The sequence below is a fragment of the Stenella coeruleoalba genome (genome assembly GCF_951394435.1).
Source record: "Stenella coeruleoalba genome assembly, chromosome: 4".
Taxonomy (NCBI): Eukaryota; Metazoa; Chordata; class Mammalia; order Artiodactyla; family Delphinidae; genus Stenella; species Stenella coeruleoalba.
In genome coordinates, this window is record NC_137149.1 from 64,071,192 (window position 1) to 64,096,887 (window position 25,696).

The window sequence follows — 25,696 nt, forward strand, 5'->3', positions numbered from 1 at the left end:
AGGGAACCAGACTGTTTAGGATTGTAACTAGGCCATTTTAAGAACCTGGGCTTTTACTCTGCATGAGATGCAGAGCTATTGGAGGTTTTAAAGCAAAGGAGTGACCTGATTTGACTTATGATCTACTGATTCAACGCAGTCCCTGTCAGTGTACTGTCTGACTTTGCAGAAATTGACGAGCTGACTCTAAATTTCACATGGAAAATGCAGGGGGCCCGGAATTGCAAAACAGTCTTGGAAAAGGAGAACAACGTTGGAAGACTCACATTTCCTAATTTTAAAATTTACTGCAAAGCACAAGAATCAGGACAGTGTGATACTGGCATAAGAATAAACATATAGATGAATGAAATAGAACTGAGAGTCAAGCAGTAAACTCTTATTCTCATGGTCAGTTGATTTTCAGCAAGGGTACCAAGACCATTCAATGGGGAAAGAATAGTATTTTCAACCAGTGGTGATGGGACAACTGGCTATCCACATGCAAAAAAATTAACTTGGACCCCTGTCGTACACCATATACAAAAATTAACTCAAAATGGATTGAAGACCTAAATGTAAGAGCTAAAACTACAAAATCCTTAGAAGAAAGCATGGCACATATCTTTGTGGCCTTGGTTTAGGCAATGGTTTCTTAGGACACCAAAAGTGTAAATGACAAAAAAAAAAAAAATTCATCAAGATAAAAAATATGCTTCGAAGGACACCATCAAGAAAGTGAAAAAGACAACCCACAGAATGGGAGAAAACATTTTATATTTGATAAAGGACTTGTATCCAGAAATACAAGGAATTCTTAAAGCTCAGTAATATAGACAAGTAACCCTTAACTTTAAAAATAGGCAAAGGATCTGAATAGACATTTCTTCAAAGAAGATATATGAATGCCAGTAAGCACATAAGTGATGGTCAATGTTAGTTATTAGGGAAATGCAAGTTAAAGCCACAATGAGATACCATTAGGATGGCCATAGTCAAAAAGAGAGACAATAACAGGTGTTGGTGAGATTGTAGAGAAATGGGGAATCCCCATACAATACTGGTAGAAGTTGAAAATGGTGCAGCCACTTTGGGAAACAGTCTGGCACTTCCTCAGAAGGTTAAACATAGAGTTACCACATGATCTGAATATACATTGAATTTAGAACTGGCAAGATTTGCTGAATGATTAGACATGAGGTGTGAGGGAAAGAGGAGGCAAAAATGACTCAGTTTTTTTTTTGCCTCAGCAACTGGAAACTTCTATTGCTGCAGTTGAGAGGATTGTAGTTAGGGGGGGTCTGCAGTGGAGTTTCAGAAGATCACTTAGACATGCTTGGTTTGAGATGTCTATTGGATACACAAAGTGGAGATGTTCAGTGGGTAGTTTGGTGTGGGTATGGAGTCAGGGAAGAGGTGCAGATTGGAGATGTAAATTAGTTAGCATTTTGTTAGTGTTTAAAGCCATGGAAAGATCACCAAAGGAGTGGGTAAGCTCCACTGTTTCCAAACTGAGTGATGAGGAAATCCTGAGAGTGGCAGTGTCCTGAGAAGAAGATAATGTTAAACGTTCTTTGGAGGAGGGATTTATCAGCTGAGTAAATGTGGCTAGTAAGTCTAGACCATTAGATTTAATTTCATTTTCTCAATGTTGGTGTTAAAGAGATATACAGTCTGGCAACCTTGCTAAATTATCTGGGTAATCCAACAGATAATCTGTAAATTCTTTTGGATTTCATATGCACTCAATTTTAGTGTCTGAATAACGATGGTTCTATTTCCTCCGTTCCAATCTTTAGAACTTTTATTTCCTTTTCAAGTCTTAATGCTCTGGCCATGAGCTCTGGTACGATGTAGTTGATTATATGACTTTTCTTCTTTATTTTGTTAATATCAGGAATTGCATTGGTTGACTTTCAAATATATTTTTTAAATTAATTAGTTTTATTTTTGGCTGTGGTGTGTCTTCGTTGCTTGCGTGGGCTTTCTCTAGTTGCGGTGAACAGGGTCTACTCTTCGTTGTGGTGCATGGGCTTCTCATTGCAGTGACTTTTCTTGTTATGGAGCACGGGCTCTAGGCATGCGGCCTTCAGGAGTTGCAGCGTGTGGGCTCAGTAGTTGTGGCTTGCGGGCTCTAGAGTACAGGCTCAGTAGTTGTGGAGCACGGGCTTAGTTGCTCCGCGGCATGTGGGATCTTCCCAGACTAGGGCTCAAACCCATGTCCCCTGCATTGTCAGGCAGATTCTTAACCACTGTACCACCAGAGAAGCCTGACTTTCAAATATTTTGACAACCTTATATTCTTAAAATAAATTCAGATTAGTGATGCATTATTCTTATCAGTCACTAATATAATTTTTGTATTTTATGTAACATCACTCATAATTTATGTATTACTACTTTAATATTTTGTTTAGGAATTTTGTATCTATTTTCATGAGTGAAATAGGCTTGTAATTTTTCTTTCTTTTAATAACTTGCAGAGTTATCAGGTTATATTGGCCTCATAAAATGAGTTGGGAAGTGTTTCTTCTTTTTCTAGTCTCTGGAAAAGTTTGTGTAAGATGGGTATTAGATTATTTAGTGGAATTTATTTTATTTTTTTTTTTATAAATTTACTTATTTATTTATTTTTGGCTGCGTTGGGTCTTTGTTGCCGTTTGTGGGCTTTCTCTGGTTGTGGCGAGCGGGGGCTACTCTTCACGGGCTTCTCACTGTGGTGGCTTCTCTTGTTGTGGAGCATGGGCTCTAGGCGTGCGGGCTTCAGCAGTTGTGGCTTGCGGGCTCTAGAGCACAGGTTCAGTAGTTGTGGTGCACGGGCTTAGTTGATCTGCAGCATGTGGGATCTTCCCGGACCAGGAATTGAACCCGTGTCTCCTGCTTTGGCAGGCAGAATCTTCAACACTGTGCCACCAGGGAAACCCGTAGTGGAATTTATTTATTTTAAAAAACTAGAAAAAAATTTTTTTTGGCCATGCACTCGGCATGTGGGATCTTAGTTCCCCAACCAGGGGTGGAACCCGAGCCCCCTGCAGTGGAAGAGTGGAGTCCTAACCACTGGACCGCCAGGGAAGTCCCTTTAGTGGAATTTATTGATGAAGCCATGTAGACTTGGAGTTTCTTTGTGGGAAGGTTTTAAATTACAGATTTCACTTCTTTAATAGATACAGAACTATCAGGTTTTTTAAATATCTGGTATGGTATGATGTTTGTTTTTTAAAAAATAATATGTGCATTTCATTTAAAGTTAAAAATTTATGGATGTTAAATTGTTTATGATATCTTCATTTCTCTCTTTTTTTATTTTTTACAACCAAGACAAAGAATTTATTCATTAATTTCAAACTAACAGGTGAAAAGGAAGCAAATTTCTTCCATAAATTGTATATAGACATATACTGGACTCCTAAAGAGATGCATCAGAGTCTTAAGATAATGAGAGTCTTGTAAGACAAGATTCATCTCTTTTTTTAAATGTCCGTGGGCTTGACAGTGATGTCTCCGTTTTCATTTCTGATATTGGTTGGTTGTGCCTTTTCTTTCTTTTTTTGATCACTCTTGCCAGTGATTTATTCTTGTGTTTTTTTTTTCCCCCAGGGAACCATCTTTTGACTTTTTCGATCCTCTGTACTGTATAGTTGTTTTCTGTTTTCTCTTTGCTCTTTATTATTTCCTTCTTTCTAGTTTCTTTGGGTTAGATTTGCTGTTTTTTCCCCCCAACTGTTATTTGGATGCTTAGATCATTTATTTTTTTAGCCCTTCTTCTTTTCTAATATATGCATTTGTATGCTCCTCTTCTACACGTGACTTTGTTTCTCACAAGTATGGATATATAACATTTTTATTTGGTTAAAAATATTTTCTAATTGATATTAATAATTATTTTTAAAATTAACTTTAATTGTATGTAATTATAATGAATTCTTCTTTGATACATAGACATGTATTTCTTAATTTTCAAGTAATTTGGTTTTCTAATTATATTTTTGCTACTGATTTCTAACATAATTCCATGTGTACTTGAAAATAAAGTGTATTCTGTGGTTATTGGGTCCAGTGTTGTATAGATATTAAGTCGTTATACTTATAGTATGGCTCAAATCTTTTATGGCCTTACTGTTTTTTCTCTCCCTTTTTCCACCTCCTCCTTCTTCTCTGTGTGTCTGTGGTGGGGACCTCCTTGTTCTAATAGTTACCGAGAGAGGGCTTTCACTAGTTGAATGCAAATTTAGAACTGCTGCATCTTCCCTGTGGATTAGACCTTTTGTCTTTGACTTTTATCATTGACATAGGTTACTGGTGATTTAGATATGAGCAGTTGTTAGTGTAGTGGTAGAAATGGTGGGGGCAAAATCCTGTCTAAGAAAGAATGGAAGGAGAGAAATTGGAAAGAGTTGCCATTTTCCTGTTTTTTTTTTTTTTTTTTTTTGGTGGTACGCGGGCCTCTCACTGCTGTGGCCTCTCCCATGGCGGAGCACAGGTTCTGGACACACAGGCTCAGGGGCCATGGCTCACGGGCCCAGTCGCTCCGCGGCATGTGGGGTTTTCCCAGACCGGGGCATGAACCTGTGTCCCCTGCATCGGCAGGTGGACTCTCAACCACTGTGCCACCAGGGAAGCCCCCCACTTTTTTTTTTGATATACAGGTATTTTACATTTAAATGTGGCTAGATGTGTTAGTACTTCTTTTTCTTTATGACCTTCAATTTGTACTTTTCTGTATATAAAGCTTCTTAACTTCCTAAAATGGGATATTCACTTGCCCAATGGAACTTATATTCTAGAACAGTGCTGTCCAGTAGAATTATGGCAAAGTTCACTGTGCAGTGTGATAGTCATTAACTACATGTAGCTATTGAGCACTTGAAATGTGCCTAGTGTGACTGAGGAACTGAATTTTTAATTTTACATCCTCTTTTTCAAAATTAGACTTTTTGAGATTGTAGATTCACATGCAGCTGTCATAAATAATACAGAGAAATCTCCTGTGCTCTTCACCCAGTTCCCTCAATGAAAGAAGCATGTTTGCAAAACTTAGTATGGCATCACAACCAGGTTATTGACATTAATACAGTCAAGATATAGAACATTTCCATCACCACAAGAGTCCCTCAAATTACCCTTTTATAGCCACACCTACTACTACCCTCTCCTTCCTCCTCCTTAACCTTTGACAACCGCTAACCTGTTATCTATTTCTATAATTTTGTCATTTCAAGAATGTTAAATAAATGGGGACCATTCAGTATATAGCCTTTTGGGATTGACTTTTTGTACTCAGCATAATTCTTTGGAATTTCATCCAGGTCTTGTGTATCAATAGTATATTTTCTTTTTATTGGTGACTAGTACTTCATGAATGGAAGTAACATAGTTTGTTTAACCATGTTACCCATTGAAGGGCATCTGAACTGTTTACTAGTTTTTGGTTATAATGAATAAAAGCTGCTACAGACATTTGTGTGCAAGTTTTTGGGTGAACGTAATGTTTCATTTCTTAGAGATAAGCACCCAGAAGTGCAATTGCTTAATTGTATGGTAGTTGCAGGTTTAGTTTAAGAAACTGCCAAGCTCTTGTCCAGAGTGGCTTTACCATTTTACATTCCCATCAGCAGCATATGAGCCATCCAGTTTCTCTGCATCCTTGCCAGGATTTGGTGTTGTCATTATTCTTTATGTTAGCCAACTTAATAGATGTGTAAGTAATATTTCATTGTAGTTTTAAATTGCATTTACTTAATGGCTAATGATGTTGAAATCTTTTATGTGCCTATTTGTCATCTGGATATCCTTTCGGTGTAATTTTTTTTCTGTTTTTCCCCCCATTTTCTAACTGAATTATTTGTTATTTTTCCCCCTCTGATTTAATTAATCAATTTATTTATTTATTTAAAAAATGTATTTATTTTTGGCTGCGTGGGGTCTTCATTGCTGCGTGTGGACTTTCTCTGGTTGCGGCGAGCGGGGGCTACTCTTCATTGTGGTGCACGTGCATCACATTTTAGTGGCTTCTCTTGTTGCAGAGCATGGGCTTTAGGCACGCGGGCTTCAGTAGTTGTGGTGTGTGGGCTCAGTAATTGTGGCTTGCGGGCTCTAGAGCACAGGCTCAGTAGTTGTGGCACATGGGCTTAGTTGCTGTGCGGCATGTGGGATCTTCCTGGACCAGGGCTCAAACCCGTGTCCCCTGCATTGGCAGGTGGATTCTTAACCACTGTGCCACCAGTGAAGTCCCTGTTTTTACTTTTGAGTTTTGATAAAGTTCTTTTATATATTTTAGATACTAGTCCTATGTTAGATACATGGTATGCAAGCATTTTCTCTCAGTCTGTCACTTTTCTTTTCATCCTCTTAACAAGGTTCTTCACAGAACAAAAGTTTTAAATTTTGATGAAGTACAGTTTATCAATTTTTCCTTTTATGGATCATACTTTTGGTGTTTTTGCCTAGCCCTAGATCCTGAAGATTTTCTTCTTTTTTTTTTTTCTCTAAAAGTTTTATGGATTTAAGTCCTTGATCCATTTTTTTTAACTTTTTATTTTATATTGGAGTATAGCTGATTAACAGTGTTGTGATAGTTTCAGGTGCACAGCAAAGGGACTCAGCCATACATATACATGTATCCATTCTCCCCCCAACTCCCCTCCCATCCAGGCTGCCACATAACGTTGAGCAGAGTTCCCTCCTTGATCCATTTTGAGTTTTTTTTTTTTTTAATAAAGTGTGAGACTTAGGTCAAGGTTTATTTTTTTTTATCTGTGGATGTCTGCTTGCTTCAGTTCCATTTATTGAAAAGGCTATATTTTCTCTATTGAATTGCTTTTGCACTTTTGTCAAAAGTCAGTTGGGCATATTCATGCTGGTCTATTTCTGGGTTCTCTTGTCTGTTTCCAAATCTATAATTTGTTCTCAGATCTATATGTCTGTCCCTCCCCTGATACCATATAGTCTTGATAAATTTAGCTTTATAACACGTCTTAATAATTGAGTTGACTGATTCCTCTTGCTCTATTCTCTTTCAAAATTGTTTTAACTATTCTAGTTCCTTTGTCTTTCCATTTAAATTTATTAATAATCTTGTCCATATCCACAAAAAATCTTTGCTGGGGTTTTGATAGGAATTGAGTTAAACTGTATATCAATTTGGGGAGAATTGACATCTTTACTATATTGAGTCTAACAGCCCATGAATCCATTCATTTACATTTTTGATATTTTTCATCATGATTTTGTATTTTTAGCATACAAGCCTTGTATATGTTTTGTTAGATTTATATCAGAATATTTCATTTTTTGGAGCATTTGTGAGTCATATTGTATTTTAAATTACAGTGCCCATGTATTCATAGGTAGAATATATAAATACAGTTGCTTTTGTGTGTTTATCTTGTATCCTGCACTTTGCTGAATTCACTTATATGTTGGAGATTTTGTCAGTTTTTTGGGATTTTCCACATAGATAGCTATGTCATCTACAAGTAGGGACAGTTTTATTTTTTCCTTTTGAATCGGTATGTCTTTTATTTCCTTACCTTCTCTTACTTCACAGGCTAGAGCTTCCAGCATTATCTTTAATAAGAGTGGTGAAGGTAGACATCCTTGCTTTGTTCTCAGTCTTAGGAGGAAAGCATATAGTATTTTACTATTAAATAAAATGTTATCTGTAGAGTTTTTGTAGATGCTCTTAATCAAGTTGAGGAAGTTCTCTTATATTCCTATTTTTTGGGTACCTTTTGTCATGAATGGGTGTTGAATTTTGTCACTTTTTTTCTTCCTTCATTGATACAATTGTGGTTTTTCTTCATTAGCCTGTTAATATGGGTGGGATACTGATTTTTAAACATTGAGCCAGCCTTGTATCCCTGGAATAAACCTCGCTTAATCATGGTGTATAATTCTTTTAAAATAAATTGCTGAATTCTATTTGTAATATTTTGTTAAGGATTTTTATGTCTGCATTCGGGAAGTATATGGGTTTGCAGGTTTTTCTTTTTTTTTTAACTGGCTTTGTCTGATTTTGGTGTCAGGATAACAATACTGGCTTCATGAAGTGAATTAAGAAGGTTCCCTCTTCGATTTTTGGAAGAGATTATATAGGGTTAGTTAATTCTTCTTAAAAATGTTTGGTAAACTTCTTCATTGAAGGTATTTGGGCCTGGAGTTTCTTTTTTGGGAATTTGTAAATGGTGAATTAAATTTCATTAAAAATCATAGAGCTTTTATCTGTTTCCTGTTGGGTGAGTTTGATAATTTGTGGTTTTTGAGAAATAAGTCTATTTCATAGAAGATGTCAAACTTTCACATGTACATTTGTTTATAATATTCCCTTATTAGTCTTTTTTTTTTTTTTTTTTTTTTTTTGGCGGTACGCGGGCCTCTCACTGTTGTGGCCTCTCCTGTTGCGGAGCACAGGCTCCGGACGTGCAGGCTCAGCGGCCATGGCTCACGGGCCTAGCTGCTCCGCGGCATGTGGGATCTTCCCTGACCTGGGCACGAACCCGTGTCCCCTGCATTGGCAGGTGGACTCACTGCGCCACCAGGGAAGCCCCCTTATTAGTCTTTTGATGTCTGCAGGGTCTGTAGTGATTGTTTTTCTGTTTTTAGTTTTATTCATTTCTTCTCTGATCTTTATTATTCCGTTTTTCCTACTGGCTTTGTGTTTATTTTTCTCTTCTTTTTCTACGTTCTTGTGATGGGGGCTTAGATTATTGATTTGAGACTTTTCCTCTTTTCTAATGTATGCATTTAGTTATAAATTTGCTATAAATTTCTGCCATTGCTGCTTTAGCTGTGTCCTACAAATTTTGATATTGTATATTTTCATTTTTATTCATTTCCGTGTATTTTGAAATTTTCCTTGAGACTTCCTCTTTGACCCGTGAATTATTTAGTATATTGTTCATGTTCCAAGTGTTTGGAGATTTTCCTGTTATCTTTTTGTTATTGATTTCTAGTTTGATTACATTGTGGTCAGAGAACATACTTTATATGATTTCAGTTCTTTTAAGTTTGTTGAGGTTTGTTTTATAGCCTAGGGTATGGTCTATTTTGGTATATGTTCTTTGGGCACTTAAAAAGGATATGTATTCTGCTGTTGTTGAATGTAGTGTTCTATAAATGTTGATTAGATCCTTAAAGGATGGTGTTATTGAGTGCTTCGGTATCCTTGCTGATCTTCTGTCTATTTACTCTTATTGAGAGAGGGGTATTGTAGTCTCTAACTATAATTGTGAGCTTGTCTCTTTCTCCTTTCAATTTTGTCAGTTTTTGCTTCACTTACTTAGTGGCTCTGTTGTTTGGTGCATACACATTTAGAGTTGCTACGTGTTCTTGGTAGACTGATCCTTTATGATTATATAATGTCCTCTATCTCTGCTGATTTTTTTTTTTGCTCTGAATTCTACTTTATCTGATATTAATATGTAAAAATGTAATTTTATTTAATTTTAATTAATTTAAATTTAAATAGGCTCATGTGGCTGGTGGCTGCCATATTGACATTGCAGTCCTGGAAGATGGAGAGAGCTATGACACAATAAATTTGATTAAAAGGTAAATTTTATAGTATGTTAGAAGGTGTTAAGGGCAATGGGTGGTTAGCAGGAAAGGGAAATTGGGGCAGAGAAAGTGGGTGATATGACTTTAAATTGGGTAATCAAGGAAGAAATCATTGAATGTGACTCTTGGGCAAAGATTTGAAGGAGTGAGAGAGTTAGCAATACAAATATCTTGGGGAAAAGTATATTAAAGGCCAAGAGGGAGGCGGGCCATAGTAAGAACTTTAGCTTTTACTCTGAGTGACATGGAGAGCCACTTGAGAATTTAAAGCAGAGCCTGATTCATTCTGACTTATATGTTGTATGAAGATCATTCTGGCTGGTGTGTTGAAAGTAGACTGTAGGGGACAAAGGGTGGAAACAGGGAGGCCATTTAGGAGACAGGAATACAGGTGAAAGATGACAGTAGCCAGACCAAATGGTTAGAGCAGGTTTTTGAGAAAATATCAGACATTTGGTTTTAGGTGTGTTACATTTGAATTGTTTATTAAATAGATTCAAGTGGAGAAAGCAAGTAGATTGTCAAAGTTCTCCAGACCTATCAGTCCCTGCCCTTGTGGAGCTTACATTTTACTAGAATATGGGTAGTAAATACTATACATAAATAAAACAAATGGATAAAACATACACTATGTTAGAAGGTAAATCTTAGGGAGAAAATTCAAGTAAGGAAAAAGGGATAAGTGGTGTTGGGCGACTGACTTGCTGAGAAGGTAACAACTGAGTAATGATAGGACTAATGATAGGAGGAAATACATCTTTTAGATACCTGGGATAATATTAGTTTAGGTAGAAGGGACCAAATGTAAAGGTTCTGAGATGGGAGCATGGCTGATGTTTGAAGAAGAAGGAGGCGAAGTATGGCTGGAGTGACATGAGCAAGGGAAAGAGGATTAGGGATGACAGCACAGAAGTAAAAAGTGTCTGTGTTATAGGCCCTTTTAAGGGCTCTGGCTTTTATCCTGAATGAGATGGGAAGCTAGTGGATAGTTTAGCAGAAGAGAGGCATGATCTGACCCTGTGGTTTAACTGAGTCACTCTAGTTGTTATGACTGAAGGGGCAAGGGTGGAAGCAAGGAGATTAGCTAGGAGACTTTTATACTGATCGGCTGTGGTAGCAGTGGAAATGGTGAGGAATGATCATATTCTGGATACATTTTGAGGGTTGCATTGACAAAATTGGCTTACTGATTGGATGTGGGCTGGACAGGAGTCAAGGATTATTCCAAGGTTTTTGACCTGAGCCGTTGGAAGGATAGAGTTGCATTAATTGAGATAGGAAAGACTAGGAAGAACAGGTGTGAAGTAGGTGATCAGGAGCTCAGTTTTGGACATGTTAAGCTTATGATGCCTATTGGACATCCAAATAGGTGTTCAGTAGGCATTCTCATTATGAATACTGTTTTTGTTTTAAAAATGAAATAATTGTACTAAAACAGTGTACTCATTGTTCTGAAAATATATTGCATTTGTTAATATCTTAATTTTTAACATGTTCAATCCTGAAAAACTTGAATATTTTTGAGAGAGAAATTGTTTGACTGCTTTTTGGCTTTGCTGCCACCAGAGTTGATGGTACTTTCTTAAATAAAGATGTCATTCCGATTTTAGACATGGAAATATAACTATAGTCTGAGTGTTTCAACTTGCTTTCTATTTTAGGTCCTATTACTGCTGGATTGTGCAAGATATTTAACCCTATTTTCTTTGAGGTATGACTTAAATATCAAAAGTCTTAAATAAGAGAAGGGAAACATTTTAGTTTTGGAAGTCAGAATGCCAAGGAGAAGGAAAAATCTTGGGGGAAATCCTTTTCGGAAGACTACAAACTCTAAGGAAGTTGTATCCAGTGTTGCTAGTCATGAGGAGCCAACCACTACTCTTCCTTCCATGTGTGAGACAAAAGTTGATCAGGAAGAACTCTTCACCAGTATCTCAGAGATGTTTTCTGATCTGGATCCTGATGTAGTGTATTTGATGCTTTCTGAATGTGATTTCAAAGGTGAGAAAAAGTTTAGTTTGAACCCTTTGCATCTTATAAGAAGATTTCATGTACTATGCTATGACCAGTAGTAATATAGAAAATGACTACCTTATTTCTATTTTGTTCATCATTTTTTGAATATCTGCTGCGGGCAAGGTATAAGTTGGGTATTACAAGGGATATGAAGAAGAATAAAGCTTAGCTTCTTCTTTCAAGAAATGTACAGTTGTAAGTGTAAGATGTATGTGTAGATATCATATTCTATGTTTTATTTCTTTTTATCTTCCCTCTAGAATAGGTTGGCACTATTTGACGTTTTGGACCGGATAATCCTTTGTTGTGCATGGCTTTCCTGTGCATCGTAGGATGTTCAGCAGCATCTCTGGCCTGTACCCACTATCTGCCAGTAGCACATTCCTCCCTGCTACCCCAGTTGTGACGACTAAAAATGCCTCTATATATCATCTTATGTCCCCTGGGGGCAGTATCATCCCCCAGTTGAGAATCATTGACCTAGAATGTAAGCTCCTTAAAGACAGGGATTTAAAAATCTTTCGTTTTACTGTTGTGTCTTCAAGCCCCCAAATACCAAATGACTCAGTAGGATCTCAGTAAATATTTTTTGAGTGAAAAGGTAATTATAATTGTGGAAATGAGAGCTGATTAAGAATTGAGGCTAATAGAGTAGTGTGGTTTCAAAAATTTGGCTTTGGAGTCAAGAAAATTAGGTTGGATTTCCAGCTCTGTCACTTAACCTCTCTGGTTTCAGTTTTCTTATCTGCTAAGGAGAATAATAATAGTATGTACCTCATAGGACTTTTTCAGTGAAGGTTGAGTTTTCGTTTTTTTGGTTTGTTTTGATAAAGTCTTCAGTATAGTAAGTTATTAATGACTTGTAATAAATTGTTTAGATGTATGTTTGCAGCCATACATATCAAATTTGACTGGTGAGTAAATTAAATATTGATGTTTAGCATTGCTATTGGCCATGATTAGTATAAGAAAAATTATTCCAGGTTTAGGGAGTTTTGGTAATGTGATAAACTTCCATTTTTTTTTTACATTCCGTGGTCTGTGATGTGAGCATATCTTATCTATCCTGTTATGATATGTATACAGAAAACCAGTTTTCAGCAGTTCACGTGATGCTCAGAAATGATAGTGTTTACAATTTTACTTGTGGCTTCAACATTTATTTCCTAATTTTGATGTGTTTAAACTTTATTTGTTGCACATACACTGACATAGCAATGAAGAATTACAAGGAAAATATATTACCCTTACATCCTAACAAAAAACATTTCTCTTTTCCAGGATCTTCTCTACACCTTGTTCATAAATAGTGATGTTTTGAGTAGTTTGAATAATAACATTGATGAAATTGTATATTCTACTTTTTAAACTTAACATAAGCATTTTTTTCAGTGTTGGCTGCAGTCTTTATATTTATTTTTAATAGCTTTCTAATATTCCATTGGGTTGTTGTGCTCTAATTTATTTAATTATAACTAAGTTTTACATGGATAATTAATATTGCAAAGAACATCTTGGTACAAATAAACTTTTCTGTCTTTTGGCTTTTTTCTCAGTCCCAAAGTTTTATTTTCTTCTATCACAGGGTTAGGACAGTTTTTGGCTCTTGGAAACATACTGCTAAATTGCCTACTAAAGAGGTGTGCCATATGGTATCAGCATGGGAAAGGGTGGGGTGGGATAAATTGGGAGATTGGGATCGACATATTCACACTACTACATATAAAATAGATAACTAATAAGGATCTACTGTATAGTACAGGGAACTCTTCTCAGTACTCTGTAATGACCTACATAGGAAAAGAATCTAAAAAAGAGTAGACATATGTGTATGTATAACTGATTCACTTTGCTGTACAGCGGGAACTAACACAACATTGTAAATTAACTACACTGCAATAAAAACTTAAAAAATAAATTTATTAAAAAAAAAACGGAGGTGTGCCTATTTGTAATGACACCAGCACTGTATAAGTATAGGAGTTTCGTCACAGCCTTTTGAGCATTGAGTGGTATTATTTTAAGATTTTAGGAATAAGATTTTACCTTTTCTTAATGCTACTTTTTTAAGATAAAGAGAAATGTTGAATATATTTGTGTATGATTGTTTATTAATTCTTGTATTGTGTGAATTGTTCATGTGCTTTTCATTGTTTTATACCATTGTTTTAATTTTTTTCAACATTCTGTGAAAGAACTTTTCTTTTGTGTTATATAAATATAGTTTGATCTTTTACTTATTTTTACTTAATACTGTTTTTTTCATTATATACACATTCATTTTTTTGGTTGATTTTTTTCTTTTGTGATTTTTCTATCACATAGATTTTTTTTCTTAGAAATACCTCTTATATTTGCTTTTTTTTCCTTTTCTTTTTTCTTTTTTCCATGTTTAGGGCTTCTAGCTTTTGTAGCATTGCTATAGTCTTCTAACTGGTCTCTCTGTCAGCCTTGCCCCCTCCAATCCCTCTTTGTTTTTCTTCTTAAGGGAACATAATTTGGGTGCTTACTAGGTGCCAGTCCTTGTGCACAGCCCTTTTTCATGGATTATCTCATTTAATCCTCACAACAACACTATGAGGTAGGTACTTTTATTATCCACACATTGCAGATGAGGAAATCAAGGCTTAGGCAAGTTAAGTAGCTCATTCAAAGTGTTATTGCCAGCAAGTAGGGATTTAAATGTCGTTCTGACTCCTGACCAGAGCTTTTACCTACTGTGCTGTGCTGTTTCCACATTTATCTTCCATAAAACAAAACAAGATAAAACACAAAAATAATATAAAAAAGCCTCAAATTTCTGATGCTTAACAATTCTAATGGCTCTGTATTTATGTTATAAGGGAAAGAGCTCAGCAGTGGAGTCAGACATACCAGTCCTGGCTCTGTCACTTACTATCTGTGTGACTTGGGCTAAGTTAATGTACTTTCTGAACTTCATTTCCTTCATCTATTTGCTAGGAATACTGTAACTCATAGTATAATTTGAAGATTCAGTGAGATGACAAAGCATCTAGCCCAAATGCTATGACAGGTAGTTTCCCTTCAAGTTCCCTTAGAAAATAAAATTGATATTTCTTACCATGAAATACAGGACCCTTCCCAATTTCTGTTTCCAGTTTTATCTCCTCTTACCCACCATACTACTTGTACTCGCATTCCAACAAACTTCTCTTAATACCTTAAACATGCTTTGTGTTTTCAAGACTGGCTTTGCCTTTCCCTTCTGTGTCTGACAAGTTTCTTTTTGATCTTCGACTCCCAGTTCACATATTACCTTATGTGAAATCTTTCCTTACTCTCCTATAAGGCTGTTAAGGCATTTGTATATTATAAAAAGTGTGCATTATTTAACCTATATTATAGTGTGATTGTCTTCTAACGTAATTATCTGTAATTGCCTCCATTAGACTGCAAAAATCCTTTGAGTGTAGTTAAAAGCCGTCTTATTCATCATTGTACAAAGTATGTCTGATACGTAGTACATGCTCATACATATTTTTTTGTATTAAGTGAAATTCATAGCATGGACCATATATACAAATTACATTTACTAGGAGAGTACTTAAAATACTTCATACTTAAAAGGACATGCAGTAGGTTAGTATTTGTTGAGTAAATCAACTGATTTTAGGATCTGTATAAACAACCCTAATGTATATAATTACAGATATTTTTACTTTTAATCAATAAATTCATCAGAGAATATCTACTTGATGGCAGTTCATTAGCCTAGTTTACTACTGTTTGTTTGAAAGTAACATTGCATGTCTTCATAATTTAAACCTTTCACTGATACAGACTGATATATTAGTAAAATATTAATTTAAGGAATGACTTGAATACTTATAAATTTCTCTGTATTTCATTCAATGTGAATTCTAGTATAATTTTATGTGGATTTTAATTAAATTATATTTTACTGTTTTCAATACATACGGATATATTTTGTTGTCGTTCTTGTTGTTGTACAGTTGAAAATGCCATGGATTGTCTATTAGAATTATCAGCCACTGACGCTAAAATAGAAGAATCGCCTTCAAAAAGCTTCGTTGCTTCTGAGAACCAAGTAGATGCAGTGGGATGTGAAATAATGGAAAAGTGTCCTCCTGAAGAAGAGAATGAAGATTCAAAAATGGATTCATTTTTGGACATGCAGCTAACTGAAGACTTAGATTCCTTAATACAGAATGCTTTTGAGAAATTGAACTCTTCTCCTGATGACCATGCATACTCATTTTTGCCTTTGCAAGATGTTAATAATCTTAGTAACCCGAGTGCATTTATAAATTCAGATTCAAGTAGTACGACTCCCATTCTTTCTACCCAAAATATGGATTTGAACAGTGAAAATGTAGAGAGTTCTACCTCTACATTAAGTTCAAATTCCTTAACTTCACATTCACTTTCAAATGAGTCCAAAAGTTTTACAAAGGATAACACATTGGCATTGGAAGATTCTCTTCTCAGTAGTTCTTTAAATGTAGCAAATGACACTACGATGGATTGTAGTAACCAAATTCAGAAAGAGCTTTTAGAATCTGTGTGTGTTGAGACTCAGTTCTCTCAAGCCCCTGTAGATTTGGATGCCAACGAACTTCAGGCGCCTTTAAACCTTACTGTGCAAAATCTGGGGCTTGGTTTACTAGGTACAGATGGAGATCAGAAATCTTCTGTCCCTGATGTTTTTGTACCTTCTGAAGAATTCAATTTCCAGTCACACAAACAGACTGAACTGCTACCAAAGGGGAAGGATGTGAACTACTGCCCAGTACTTACCCCTCTCCCTCTACTGCTGCCTCCTCCTCCCCCTCCACCAATGTGGAATCCAATGATTCCTGCTTTTGACCTCTTTCAAGGAAACCATGGCTTTGTAGCTCCTGTTGTAACCACAGCTGCACACTGGAGACCTGTCAACTATACATTTCCACCCCCGGTTATTTCTCATACTTCCCCAACAAAGGTATGGAGAAATAAAGAGGGAACAAGTGCTTATCAGGTACAAGAAACTCCAGCTTCTCAGGTTGTAAGAAAGAAGACATCATCTTATGTTGGACTAGTTCTTGTTCTTCTCAGAGGGCTTCCGGGATCAGGAAAATCTTTTTTGGCAAGGTATGAGGTTTAATTGACTTTAAAGAAAGAGTGTAATGCATGAACTTGAATATTTATAACAGCGTAAATATGTGGAATACTTTTAGTTCATAGAGATGTTTACTAATTTTTTTAAACTTTGTAGCTAATAGCACTGTTTTCTCTAGAAGTTTTTATTGAATTCTTTCATCTCAGAATATTTTGAGAGACAGAATAGAGGAAAATATTAAAGATGATTCCAAGATTGTGAACTTGTGAAATCAACAGAAATAAGTTCATGTGGAAGAGAACTAATTTGAGTGGGAGAAAGATGAATTCAGCTTTGATTATAGAGATAAAGGGCCATAATTGATTTTGAATTCAAGGAAGTCTTATACACAAGAATTCTACTGGTAGTTGGAGATTTGGAAGTGTAGCATGTTGTTAAATAAGGTTTTAGAAATGTATGTTTGAAGAAAGAACATGGGATGAACCACTGATAGAGAACTTCAAATTCTCAGTGATTTATTTCTTGCAAAATGTGCTCTCAGTTGTTTTATCTCAAATACCCATCTATGTCCCTTTTGTAATCAAGGAATGTTGTGGATGCCTTGGTGTGAGAGACTAGAGTCAGGGTTAGAGGCAGCTTTGTTGTGTTTTCAGTAGCACTTGTTAAAGAGTGTTGTTTTCAAAGTTTTCTCCTACCCTCCTTCTTTAAATTCCAGAATATTTACATCTAATATATTTTATTTGCCAGTTTTTCCCTTTTCCTTCCAAATTTTAACTCTTTGCTCTCTTCTATTCTTAGCTGGGTCTTTTCTATTTGATCCTGGGTGTATCTAGCATTAGTGAGTATGCATGTATACCTTGATGAGCTCATTTTCAGTTTTTTTTTTTTTTTTTGCGGTACGCGGGCCTCTCACTGTTGTGGCCTCTCCCGCTGCAGAGCACAGGCTCCGGACGCGCAGGCCCAGTGGCCATGGCTCACGGGCCCAGCCGCTCCGCGGCATGTGGGATCCTCCCGGACCGGGGCATGAACCCCCGTCCCCTGCATCGGCAGGTGGACTCTCAACCACTGCGCCACCAGGGAAGCCCTTCAGTTGTTTTTTTTAATGTCCTTTCTTAGTGTGGATTTATTTCCCAATAAATTTCCACATATTCTACTCATACACTTATAAGTATATTCTTCTGTTGACATAGGCTTTCTCATTGATTTAATGACCACAAGAATAAAAAACACTTTAATTTAATATTATAGACATTACAGTCAGTTATGATATTGCATTTTGTGAAAGATTGGAACAAAAGGTTGTACCTTAAAAAGTAATAGTGCTGTGACATTTGTTTGAAGAACTAGGTTTCAGAGGCCTTAGAGCCAGAGGCAGCTACAGTTAGCAATTGGGAAGAGAAAGAAGTGCGTGTCACAGAGTCAGAGCTTACTAATAATTTTTGAATGAATAGAGAGAAATAACTGGGAAGTACAGAGACATAGAAGCTGAGTTTTCTCAGAGAGAACAGTCCACAGTATTAAGCTAGTATGCAAGCCCAAGGAAAATGAAAGATGAAAAACAGCTTTTGGATTTATTGGAAAGAAGGTCATGAATGGATATCTTGAAAAACGATTTTGTTGCGCTGGGAAGGTGGAAGACCTTAAGACCTTAAAAAAGCATTTATACTAAAGCAGTTAAGGGAAGGAGAGAAGTTGGGTAATAGTTGAAAAAGGGGTCCTTAAAGTGTGGTTAAAATTTTAAAAGATAGCTGAGATGTATACACATTTAAAGGGAAAAGAGGAATTAAAGTGTCAGAGGGGAAGACTTAGAGATAAAGGAGAAGAGGGTAAATGTAGGAGTCTTAAAAAGTGGGATCAAGTGAGCATTCACCAGAATGTGAGCTCCATGAGTGCAAGAATATTTGTTGTTTTTATTCACTGATGTATGCTCAGTGCTTAAAACAGTGCCTGGCACTTAGTAGATGCTAATAAAAATTAAATTCAAAAGGTATATTTTAATATGGGAAAAGAATCTAAAAAAGAGTGGGTATATGTATAACTGATTCACTTTGCTGTACACCTGAAACTAACACAACATTTTAAATCAATTATACTACAATAAAAATTAATTTAAAAGTATATTTTAACTTCAGGAATATTTATACGTTTTAGGAGAGGATAAATGGTGATATTTTACAAATGGTTAAGAGGGTAGCATTGTTATGTCTCTGTGGATTCTGTTTGCTTAGTTTTTGCACGTATCTCATTACATAGAAGATAAATTCCAGAGTCAAGAAAGAGAGATGGGAGACTTCCCTGGTGGTCCAGTAGTTGAGACTTTGTGCTTCCACTGCAGGGGACACAGCTTTGATCCCTGGTTGGGGAACTAAGATCCCCTGCAACCTGCGCAGCATGGCCAAAAGAAAGAGATGTCAGAAAAGCCCTGCAAAACTATCTTAACTTTGTATAATTTAACAGATTAAATTAATAGTCTATTAACATTATATTTTTGGATGTTTTCGGCATACTCACTAAATTTATGGCAATATACAAAGAGCTTCATCTACTTTTGAAGGTACTCACCTAATGGGAAGTGACCTTCCACTTAGAGTGGGTAAGGTAGATCAGTGTGTATCAGGTGACCAGATGAGGGGATTGCCTGTGACTGATAAGAGTTCTGAAGCATTTGCAGTTGTCTGGTTTTCTTGATAATTAAAATGTGTTAATTTTCAAACCTTTATAGTATATAAAGCAAAGTAGCCTTGCCTCAGGTCAGTATACCTGGGAGTCAAACTTCTGCTTAGAGGATTTCTAGTGTGATTTTATTTTTTTAATATTTTATTTATTTATTTATTTAATTTTTGGCTGCGTCGTGTCTTAGTTGTGGCACACGGGATCTTTCGTTGTGGCACGCGGGCTCTTTGTTGCGGTGCACGGGCTTCTCCCTAGTTGTGGCGCATGGGCTCCAGAGCATGCGGGCTCAGTAGTTGCAGCGCGCAGGCTTAGTTGGCCCTCGGCATGTGGGATCTTAAGTTCTCTGACCTGGGATCAAACCTGCATCCTCTGCACTGGAAGGCATATTCTCAATCACTGGACCACCAGGGAAGTCCCTCTAGTGTGATTTGTTTGAATAATAAAATATTTTCATTCTTTTAAATAATAATATTTGAATTTTTAAGTCGGTTTTTTAAAAAATTAATTTATTTGTTTATTTTTGGCTGTGTTGCGTCTTCTTTACCTTGCGCGGGCTTTCTCTGGTTGCGGCGAGTGAGGGCTACTCTTTGTTGCGGTGCACGGGCTTCTCATTGCGGTGACTTCTCTTTGTTGCGGAGCACGGGCTCTAGGCGCGCAGGATTCAGTAGTCATGGTGCGCAGGCTCTAGAGCACAGGCTCAGTAGCTGCAACACACGGGCTTAGTTGCTCTGCGGCATGTGGGATATGCCTGGACCAGGGATCAGACCCGTGTGCCCTGCATTGGCAGGCGGATTCTTAACTGCTAAGCCACCAGGGAAGTCCAATACTTGAATTTTTAATTCGGATTATGACCTTGCAAAAATTAGGAGAGAGAATTTAAATAGAAGAAAAATGAATGAAAATAATTACATTTATCATTCACAGGACTTTGCAAGAGGATAATCCAAGTGGAGTCATTCTTAGTACTGATGATTATTTTTACATAAATGGACAATACCAGTTTGATGTAAAATACTTAGGAGAAGCACATGAATGGAACCAGAATCGTGGTAAGAATAGACATCAGATGATGTGTAATATTAAGAGGAATATAAAGAAAAAAATCCACTTAGTGTTTGTATTTTGAGAGACGTATAACTTTTAAAAGTTATAATTATCTTTAATTCTAAACTATAACTATATGTAATATAGGTAAAATTATAACAATTCTAATGTTACATAGTAAGTGAAAGAGGTAGTCTCATAGAGTTGTTATGAGAATTAAATGAGCTAAGTTTTATAGAATAGCTTAGAACATTGCATAACATGTTTAAGTTTTATTTAGTCAGTGGGTTATCTTGTCAGAAGTATAGTAAGTCAGATTTTCTGTGCTGGTCTCTGAATAGCTCAAGATGGTTACAGTTTTCTGGCTCTGTTTCCTGTTTCCTAAAATAGAATTTGCATTGTTAATCACTAGTCTTGCCTAGATTGGCTTAATTTTTATAGAGGATAGTGTGAATGTAAAAATGACTCTCCTCAAACTGAATCTGCAGGGAGATCATAGGTAAAACCTTAATTTCTTTATTAGTGCAACTGTCTATTCACTGAAGATGGTTTTATTATGAAATGTTTAGTTATGGATAGAGTTTTATGTGTGAAGTTCTTATTAAGACATATAGACAATATTTTACTTAGTGTTTCTTTTACGATAAATGCACTGTGAAGGCTATTCTTGAGTTTGTCATCTTTAGACATTGTAAAATTTTTCTAAATTCATTCTTGAACTAAATACTGAAGTGAAAACTCAGGAATACCAACACAAAAATAAACAGTGTGATGTGATGAAGAGCAATCTTGGATTTGCCAGTTACTAGCTGTGTGATCTTGTGCAAGTTATTTATATTCTCCAGGACCCAGTGTCTTCATCTGTAAAAGGGCTTAATAATACTAAACCCCGAGGATTCTTGTAAAGGTTAAATGAGAATGAAAAGTGCTTAGCCATAGTTCAGTGTGCCCTTTCTATAACAACAACCGCAACAATTATGATATGAAATTAATTGGCAGAACTCTTTTTTAAAAAAGCTTTATTGAATGAGATAAGAATCAAATCGTTTTTAGCATATTCAGTGTTGTACAACCATCACCACAATCAATTTTAGAATGTTTTTATCACTCCAGAAAGACCTCATACCCAGTAGCAGTCACTCCTCATTTCTCCCCAACCCTCTCCCAGCCCCAGGCAACTACTACTTTTTCTCTTTCTATAGGTTTGTCTCTTCTGAACATTTCATACAAGTAGAATCATATAATATGTGGTCTTTGTGAATGGCTTTCTTTCATTTAGCATAACGTTTTTCAAGGTTCATCCATGTTGTAGAAAGTATCAGTACTTTATTCTTTTTTATGGCTGAATAATATTCCATTATATGGATCTGCCACATTTTGTTTATCCATTCATTAGTTGATGGACATTTGGGTTGTTTCCACTTTTTGGCTATTATGAATAATGTTGCTATGAACATGCCTGTCTATGTCTAACCTTTTTAGTAACTGCCAAGCTATTTTCCAAAGCAGCTGCACTATTTTACATTCCCAGTAGCAGTTTATGAGGGTTCCAACTTCTCTATATCTTTACCAACACATGTTATTATCTATCTTTTTGATTATAGCTATCCTGGTGGGTGTGAAGTGGTATCATGTTGTGGTTTCGATTTGCATTTTCCTGATGGCTGATGATGTTGAGCATCTTTTTGTGTGCTTGTTGGCTACTTGTTTATCTCCTTTGGAGAGCTTTCTATTCAAATCTTTTGCCATTTTTAAATTGAATTATTTGTCTTTTTATTATTGAGTTATAAGAGAGTATACAGAACTTTTAAAACTTCCAACTATTTTCCTTGTAAGGCTTATTTATTGTGGCTCATCATTAATTCCCTGAATGGTCTAATTCCTTGGGAAAAAAGGCAGTTTTGTAAGAAAATCTCTTGCACAAGGCATATAATAATTGTTTATTTCAAATCAAGACATCTTGTTTTTTGTCATGTGTATGCGTGTTTGCCTATATTTTTTGTTTTTAAATTTTATTTTGGAATAATTTTAGATTTATGGAAAGGTTTGCAAAGGCAGTATTGAGTTTCTCTATACCCCTCACCCATTTGGCCCTAATGTTAACATTTTATATAACTATGGTACATTTGTCAAAACTAAGAAATTAAAATTAACATTGGTACATTACTATTAACTAAACTCCAGATTTTACTTGGATTTTAGTTTTTCTACAAAAGTTCTTTTCTGTTCCAGAATCCAGATTCTGGATTCATGGTATCCAGAATCTTATCCAGGATACCATGTTGCTTTTAGCATGGTATGATATTGTTTTTAATGATAGCTTTTTTCCCCATTTATGCTATTCATACATGTAACATGCACGTCAAACTAAAATCAGACAGTTTTTATTTAATTTCTCTGATTATAATTTTAGTATTTAGTATTTATTATTCAACATTTCCCTATGTTTTAATTTTTTATATATTCAAAAGTAGTATTTAGAAATAGAGTTGTGAATAAAATTAGCACATATCTATGATTTTCAAATTATGAAAACAAGATCAGATTTTTAAAGTATCAGGATAATCCTTAATATTGTTACTAAAAGTGATTTCTCATTTTCTGTTTGTATTTCAGCAAAAGAAGCATTTGAGAAGAAGGTATCTCCTATAATAATAGATAATACAAATCTACAGGCATGGGAAATGAAGCCATATGTTGCTTTGGTTTGTACCATGAATTGTCATAAGTCTAATAGTGGGTTTGAAATTATTGGGGGATGTTAATTACACAAGTGAATCTCAAGCAAACAGTCCTTGGACTGTATGTAACTGAGCTTTCTCTGGTCTTTAGCAAAATGAGAAAAATAGGAATAGTTTTTCCATAAAACTAAATTTATTCAATTTTCAAATTTTGAGATTCAGTTTTTAAATTCTGAGATTGTTTTTGTTTTTTGATGTCTTTTATGAAAAGATAGTGGTATTAAATTATAATTTTATGTTTGTGTGTATTTATGTGTATGTATGTGTGTGTCTACACACACACACAACCATTTTCTTATTGCTTTTACTTGGCAGAATCAAAATTTGCTGGTTCTTTCTTAGTCCCCAAATTTCTTTTGAAATTTTGCTATTCTGAGAAATTCAGAATTCTGTACATTCAGCTATTTTCAGTTCTCCAAATTTGCTGGATTCCTTTTTTGTCCAGCTTTGATGTCAGCTTTTTCAGGAAGTTAGCTTTCATTCACTTACTAAAAAGCTGAATTGGGCACTCTTTCTGCTTTCCTGGCACCCTGGCTTACTTCTGTCATAGTATTAAGCACACGGTTTTTATCAGTAGGCCATGGGTTGACTAACTTTTTTCTAGAAAGCACCAGATAGTAAATATTTTAGGTTTTGCAGGCCACAGTTTCTGTTGCATATTCTCTTTTAACAACCTTTTAAAGATACAAACACACACACATAAAAAAACTATTCTTAACTCCTAGGCTGTACAAATACTGGCTGATGGGCTGAATTTAGCTCTAAGCTATCCATTTTTCTTGAGGGTAAGCCTATCATTTTTTTCATCATTGAATCTCCAGTATATAGCACTATGCTTGGCATATAATTAATATATATTCATTGAGTAAATTGATGAGTGAAGCTTTTGTGAGTATGGGTATTGTTTGTTTTATTACCCCAAGATTAGCAGATCTGGCACATTGAAGCTCAGTTTGTTTCTTTAGTTAGTAAATATTGTACTTGCTGATTTATGTTCTTAACACATCCAACTTATACCCCCATTGCTGTGCCCAGTGCACTTGTACTGTTTTGAAGTACAAGGTATGATTCTTTACTTTTCTGAAGAAAATTGTGTCCTTTGAACAAGTGAGATTTTACTTCTGTGCAGGGCAGTAGAGGGAACAAAGACTTGATTTTAGTGCATTGGGAGCACTAAAATCACACACAGTTTGCTTTCTGGCCTTAGGAGTTTCTAGTTTCTAGACTAATATATTCACCACTGGGACCTGCTTCCCCCTTAACCTTACTTAACTCCTCTGTAGGTTTTTCTTAGCTTCCTGCTCTCATCTTAGAAAGTTCTTTATTTTCCTATGAAAATAGGAAAAAAACCACTTTACTTTCCTATGTAGAAAACAAAGAAGTCCTTGAATTATGTGTTTCTGATTTTCATTTAGGCTTCAGCCTTCTATAATGTTTTCTTTCCCCTTTTTTATTATATAATGATTGAAAATATGAAGCTATTTTTCCAGTATTGATTCCTTGACTCTTTGCAACTCTACTTAGAAGTATAAAGGACTCCTGCTTATCATAGATGGCAAATGCTTTTGTCTTCATAAAGAAGTAGATGAAGGAATTACTGTAGAGAAGAGGATCACTTTTTGCTTCTTTTGGTAGTAAGATAATGAAAGCTGTAGGGGAGTGGAATAGAGTAAACAGTCTATTACCATCTTGACTGTCATTTACAAAAGTAGCTAAAGTAGTAAGAGATAAATAGGGAGCAGTCAAATATGCTTAGTGGCAATTGGCAAAACGTGTGTGTGTGTGTGTGTATGTGTGTGTGTATGTATGTATGTATATATATGGCAAAGCAATATTGTCCCTTGTGGGCTATCATAGAGGTTGACCTAAGTCAGAATCCTCTTAAGTAATGTAACATATTTTTAAGGTTTGCCTATTGATATGGGAGTTGAAAAAGTCTTTAAATTGATAGTCTCTCTTTTTCTCTTTGTGTATGCATGAATTTAAAATTAATTTGATCCTAACAGCTGTATGATACCCCTTTAGGTAATTAGAGACCTGGGCTATTGCCAGGCCTTGAATCATTTGTATGAAATTTGGTGCTGAGGTGAGGAGATGGAAGTGAGTAAGCTCATTACAGGGTGTTATGTCACTACCTACCTTGGTGTCTGGGTTGAATTTTGGACTTTTCTGTCAGAATGACAGAAAATAGCAGTGACCACTCTTGGCATCTTGTCATAAAGCTGAGAGGATCAATAGTGGGAGGTGAGGTCAGAGATGTAATGGTGGTTGGGGAGATGGTAGGGCAGATTATGTAAGGGCTCATACATAGATCACTGTGAGGACTTTGGATTTTACCTTGAGTGACGTGGAAGATACATTAGTCTGCTCAGGATGCCATAAAAAAAATACCATAGACTGGGTAGCTTCAACAAGAGGAAATTAATTTTCTCATAGTTCTGGAGGCTAGACGTCCCAGATCAAGGTCCAGCAGGGTCAGTTTCTGGTGAGAGTTCTCTTCCTCCCTTGCAGGTGGCCATTTTCTTGCTGTGTTCTCACACGGTGGAGAGAGCAAGTTCTCCAGTGTCTCTTCTTTTTTTTCTTTTTCTTTTTTTTTTTTTTTTGCGGT

At 35.8% G+C, this 25,696-nt stretch overlaps 2 protein-coding genes across 6 annotated transcripts in view; both read left to right on the plus strand.

Moving 5' to 3' along the window:
• The window catches only part of LOC307185486 (uncharacterized protein), a gene marked incomplete at its 5' end in the record, with an annotated part of 31,178 nt that extends 19,893 nt beyond the window's left edge, over positions 1 to 11,285 (plus strand). Inside the window, 2 exons of the mRNA XM_079919807.1 lie at positions 9,446 to 9,528; positions 11,196 to 11,285. Coding sequence (XP_079775933.1) covers positions 9,446 to 9,528; positions 11,196 to 11,229 — 117 coding nt within the window. The 3' untranslated portion in view covers positions 11,230 to 11,285. The remainder of the gene's footprint in view (positions 1 to 9,445; positions 9,529 to 11,195) is intronic.
• Positions 1 to 25,696, plus strand: part of N4BP2 (NEDD4 binding protein 2) — a 78,466-nt gene that overhangs the window by 14,062 nt on the left and 38,708 nt on the right. For 3 of the 5 annotated variants that reach the window (XM_079920054.1, XM_079920058.1, XM_079920057.1), the window contains exons 1-4: positions 10,941 to 11,535; positions 15,525 to 16,662; positions 20,228 to 20,352; positions 22,964 to 23,052. In XM_079920054.1, coding sequence (XP_079776180.1) covers positions 11,310 to 11,535; positions 15,525 to 16,662; positions 20,228 to 20,352; positions 22,964 to 23,052 — 1,578 coding nt within the window. In that variant the 5' untranslated portion in view covers positions 10,941 to 11,309. Of the gene's footprint in view, positions 1 to 10,940; positions 11,536 to 12,014; positions 12,038 to 15,524; positions 16,663 to 20,227; positions 20,353 to 22,963; positions 23,053 to 25,696 lie in introns of those variants that run through there. The other 2 variants (XM_079920056.1, XM_079920055.1) reach the window with 2 other exon arrangements.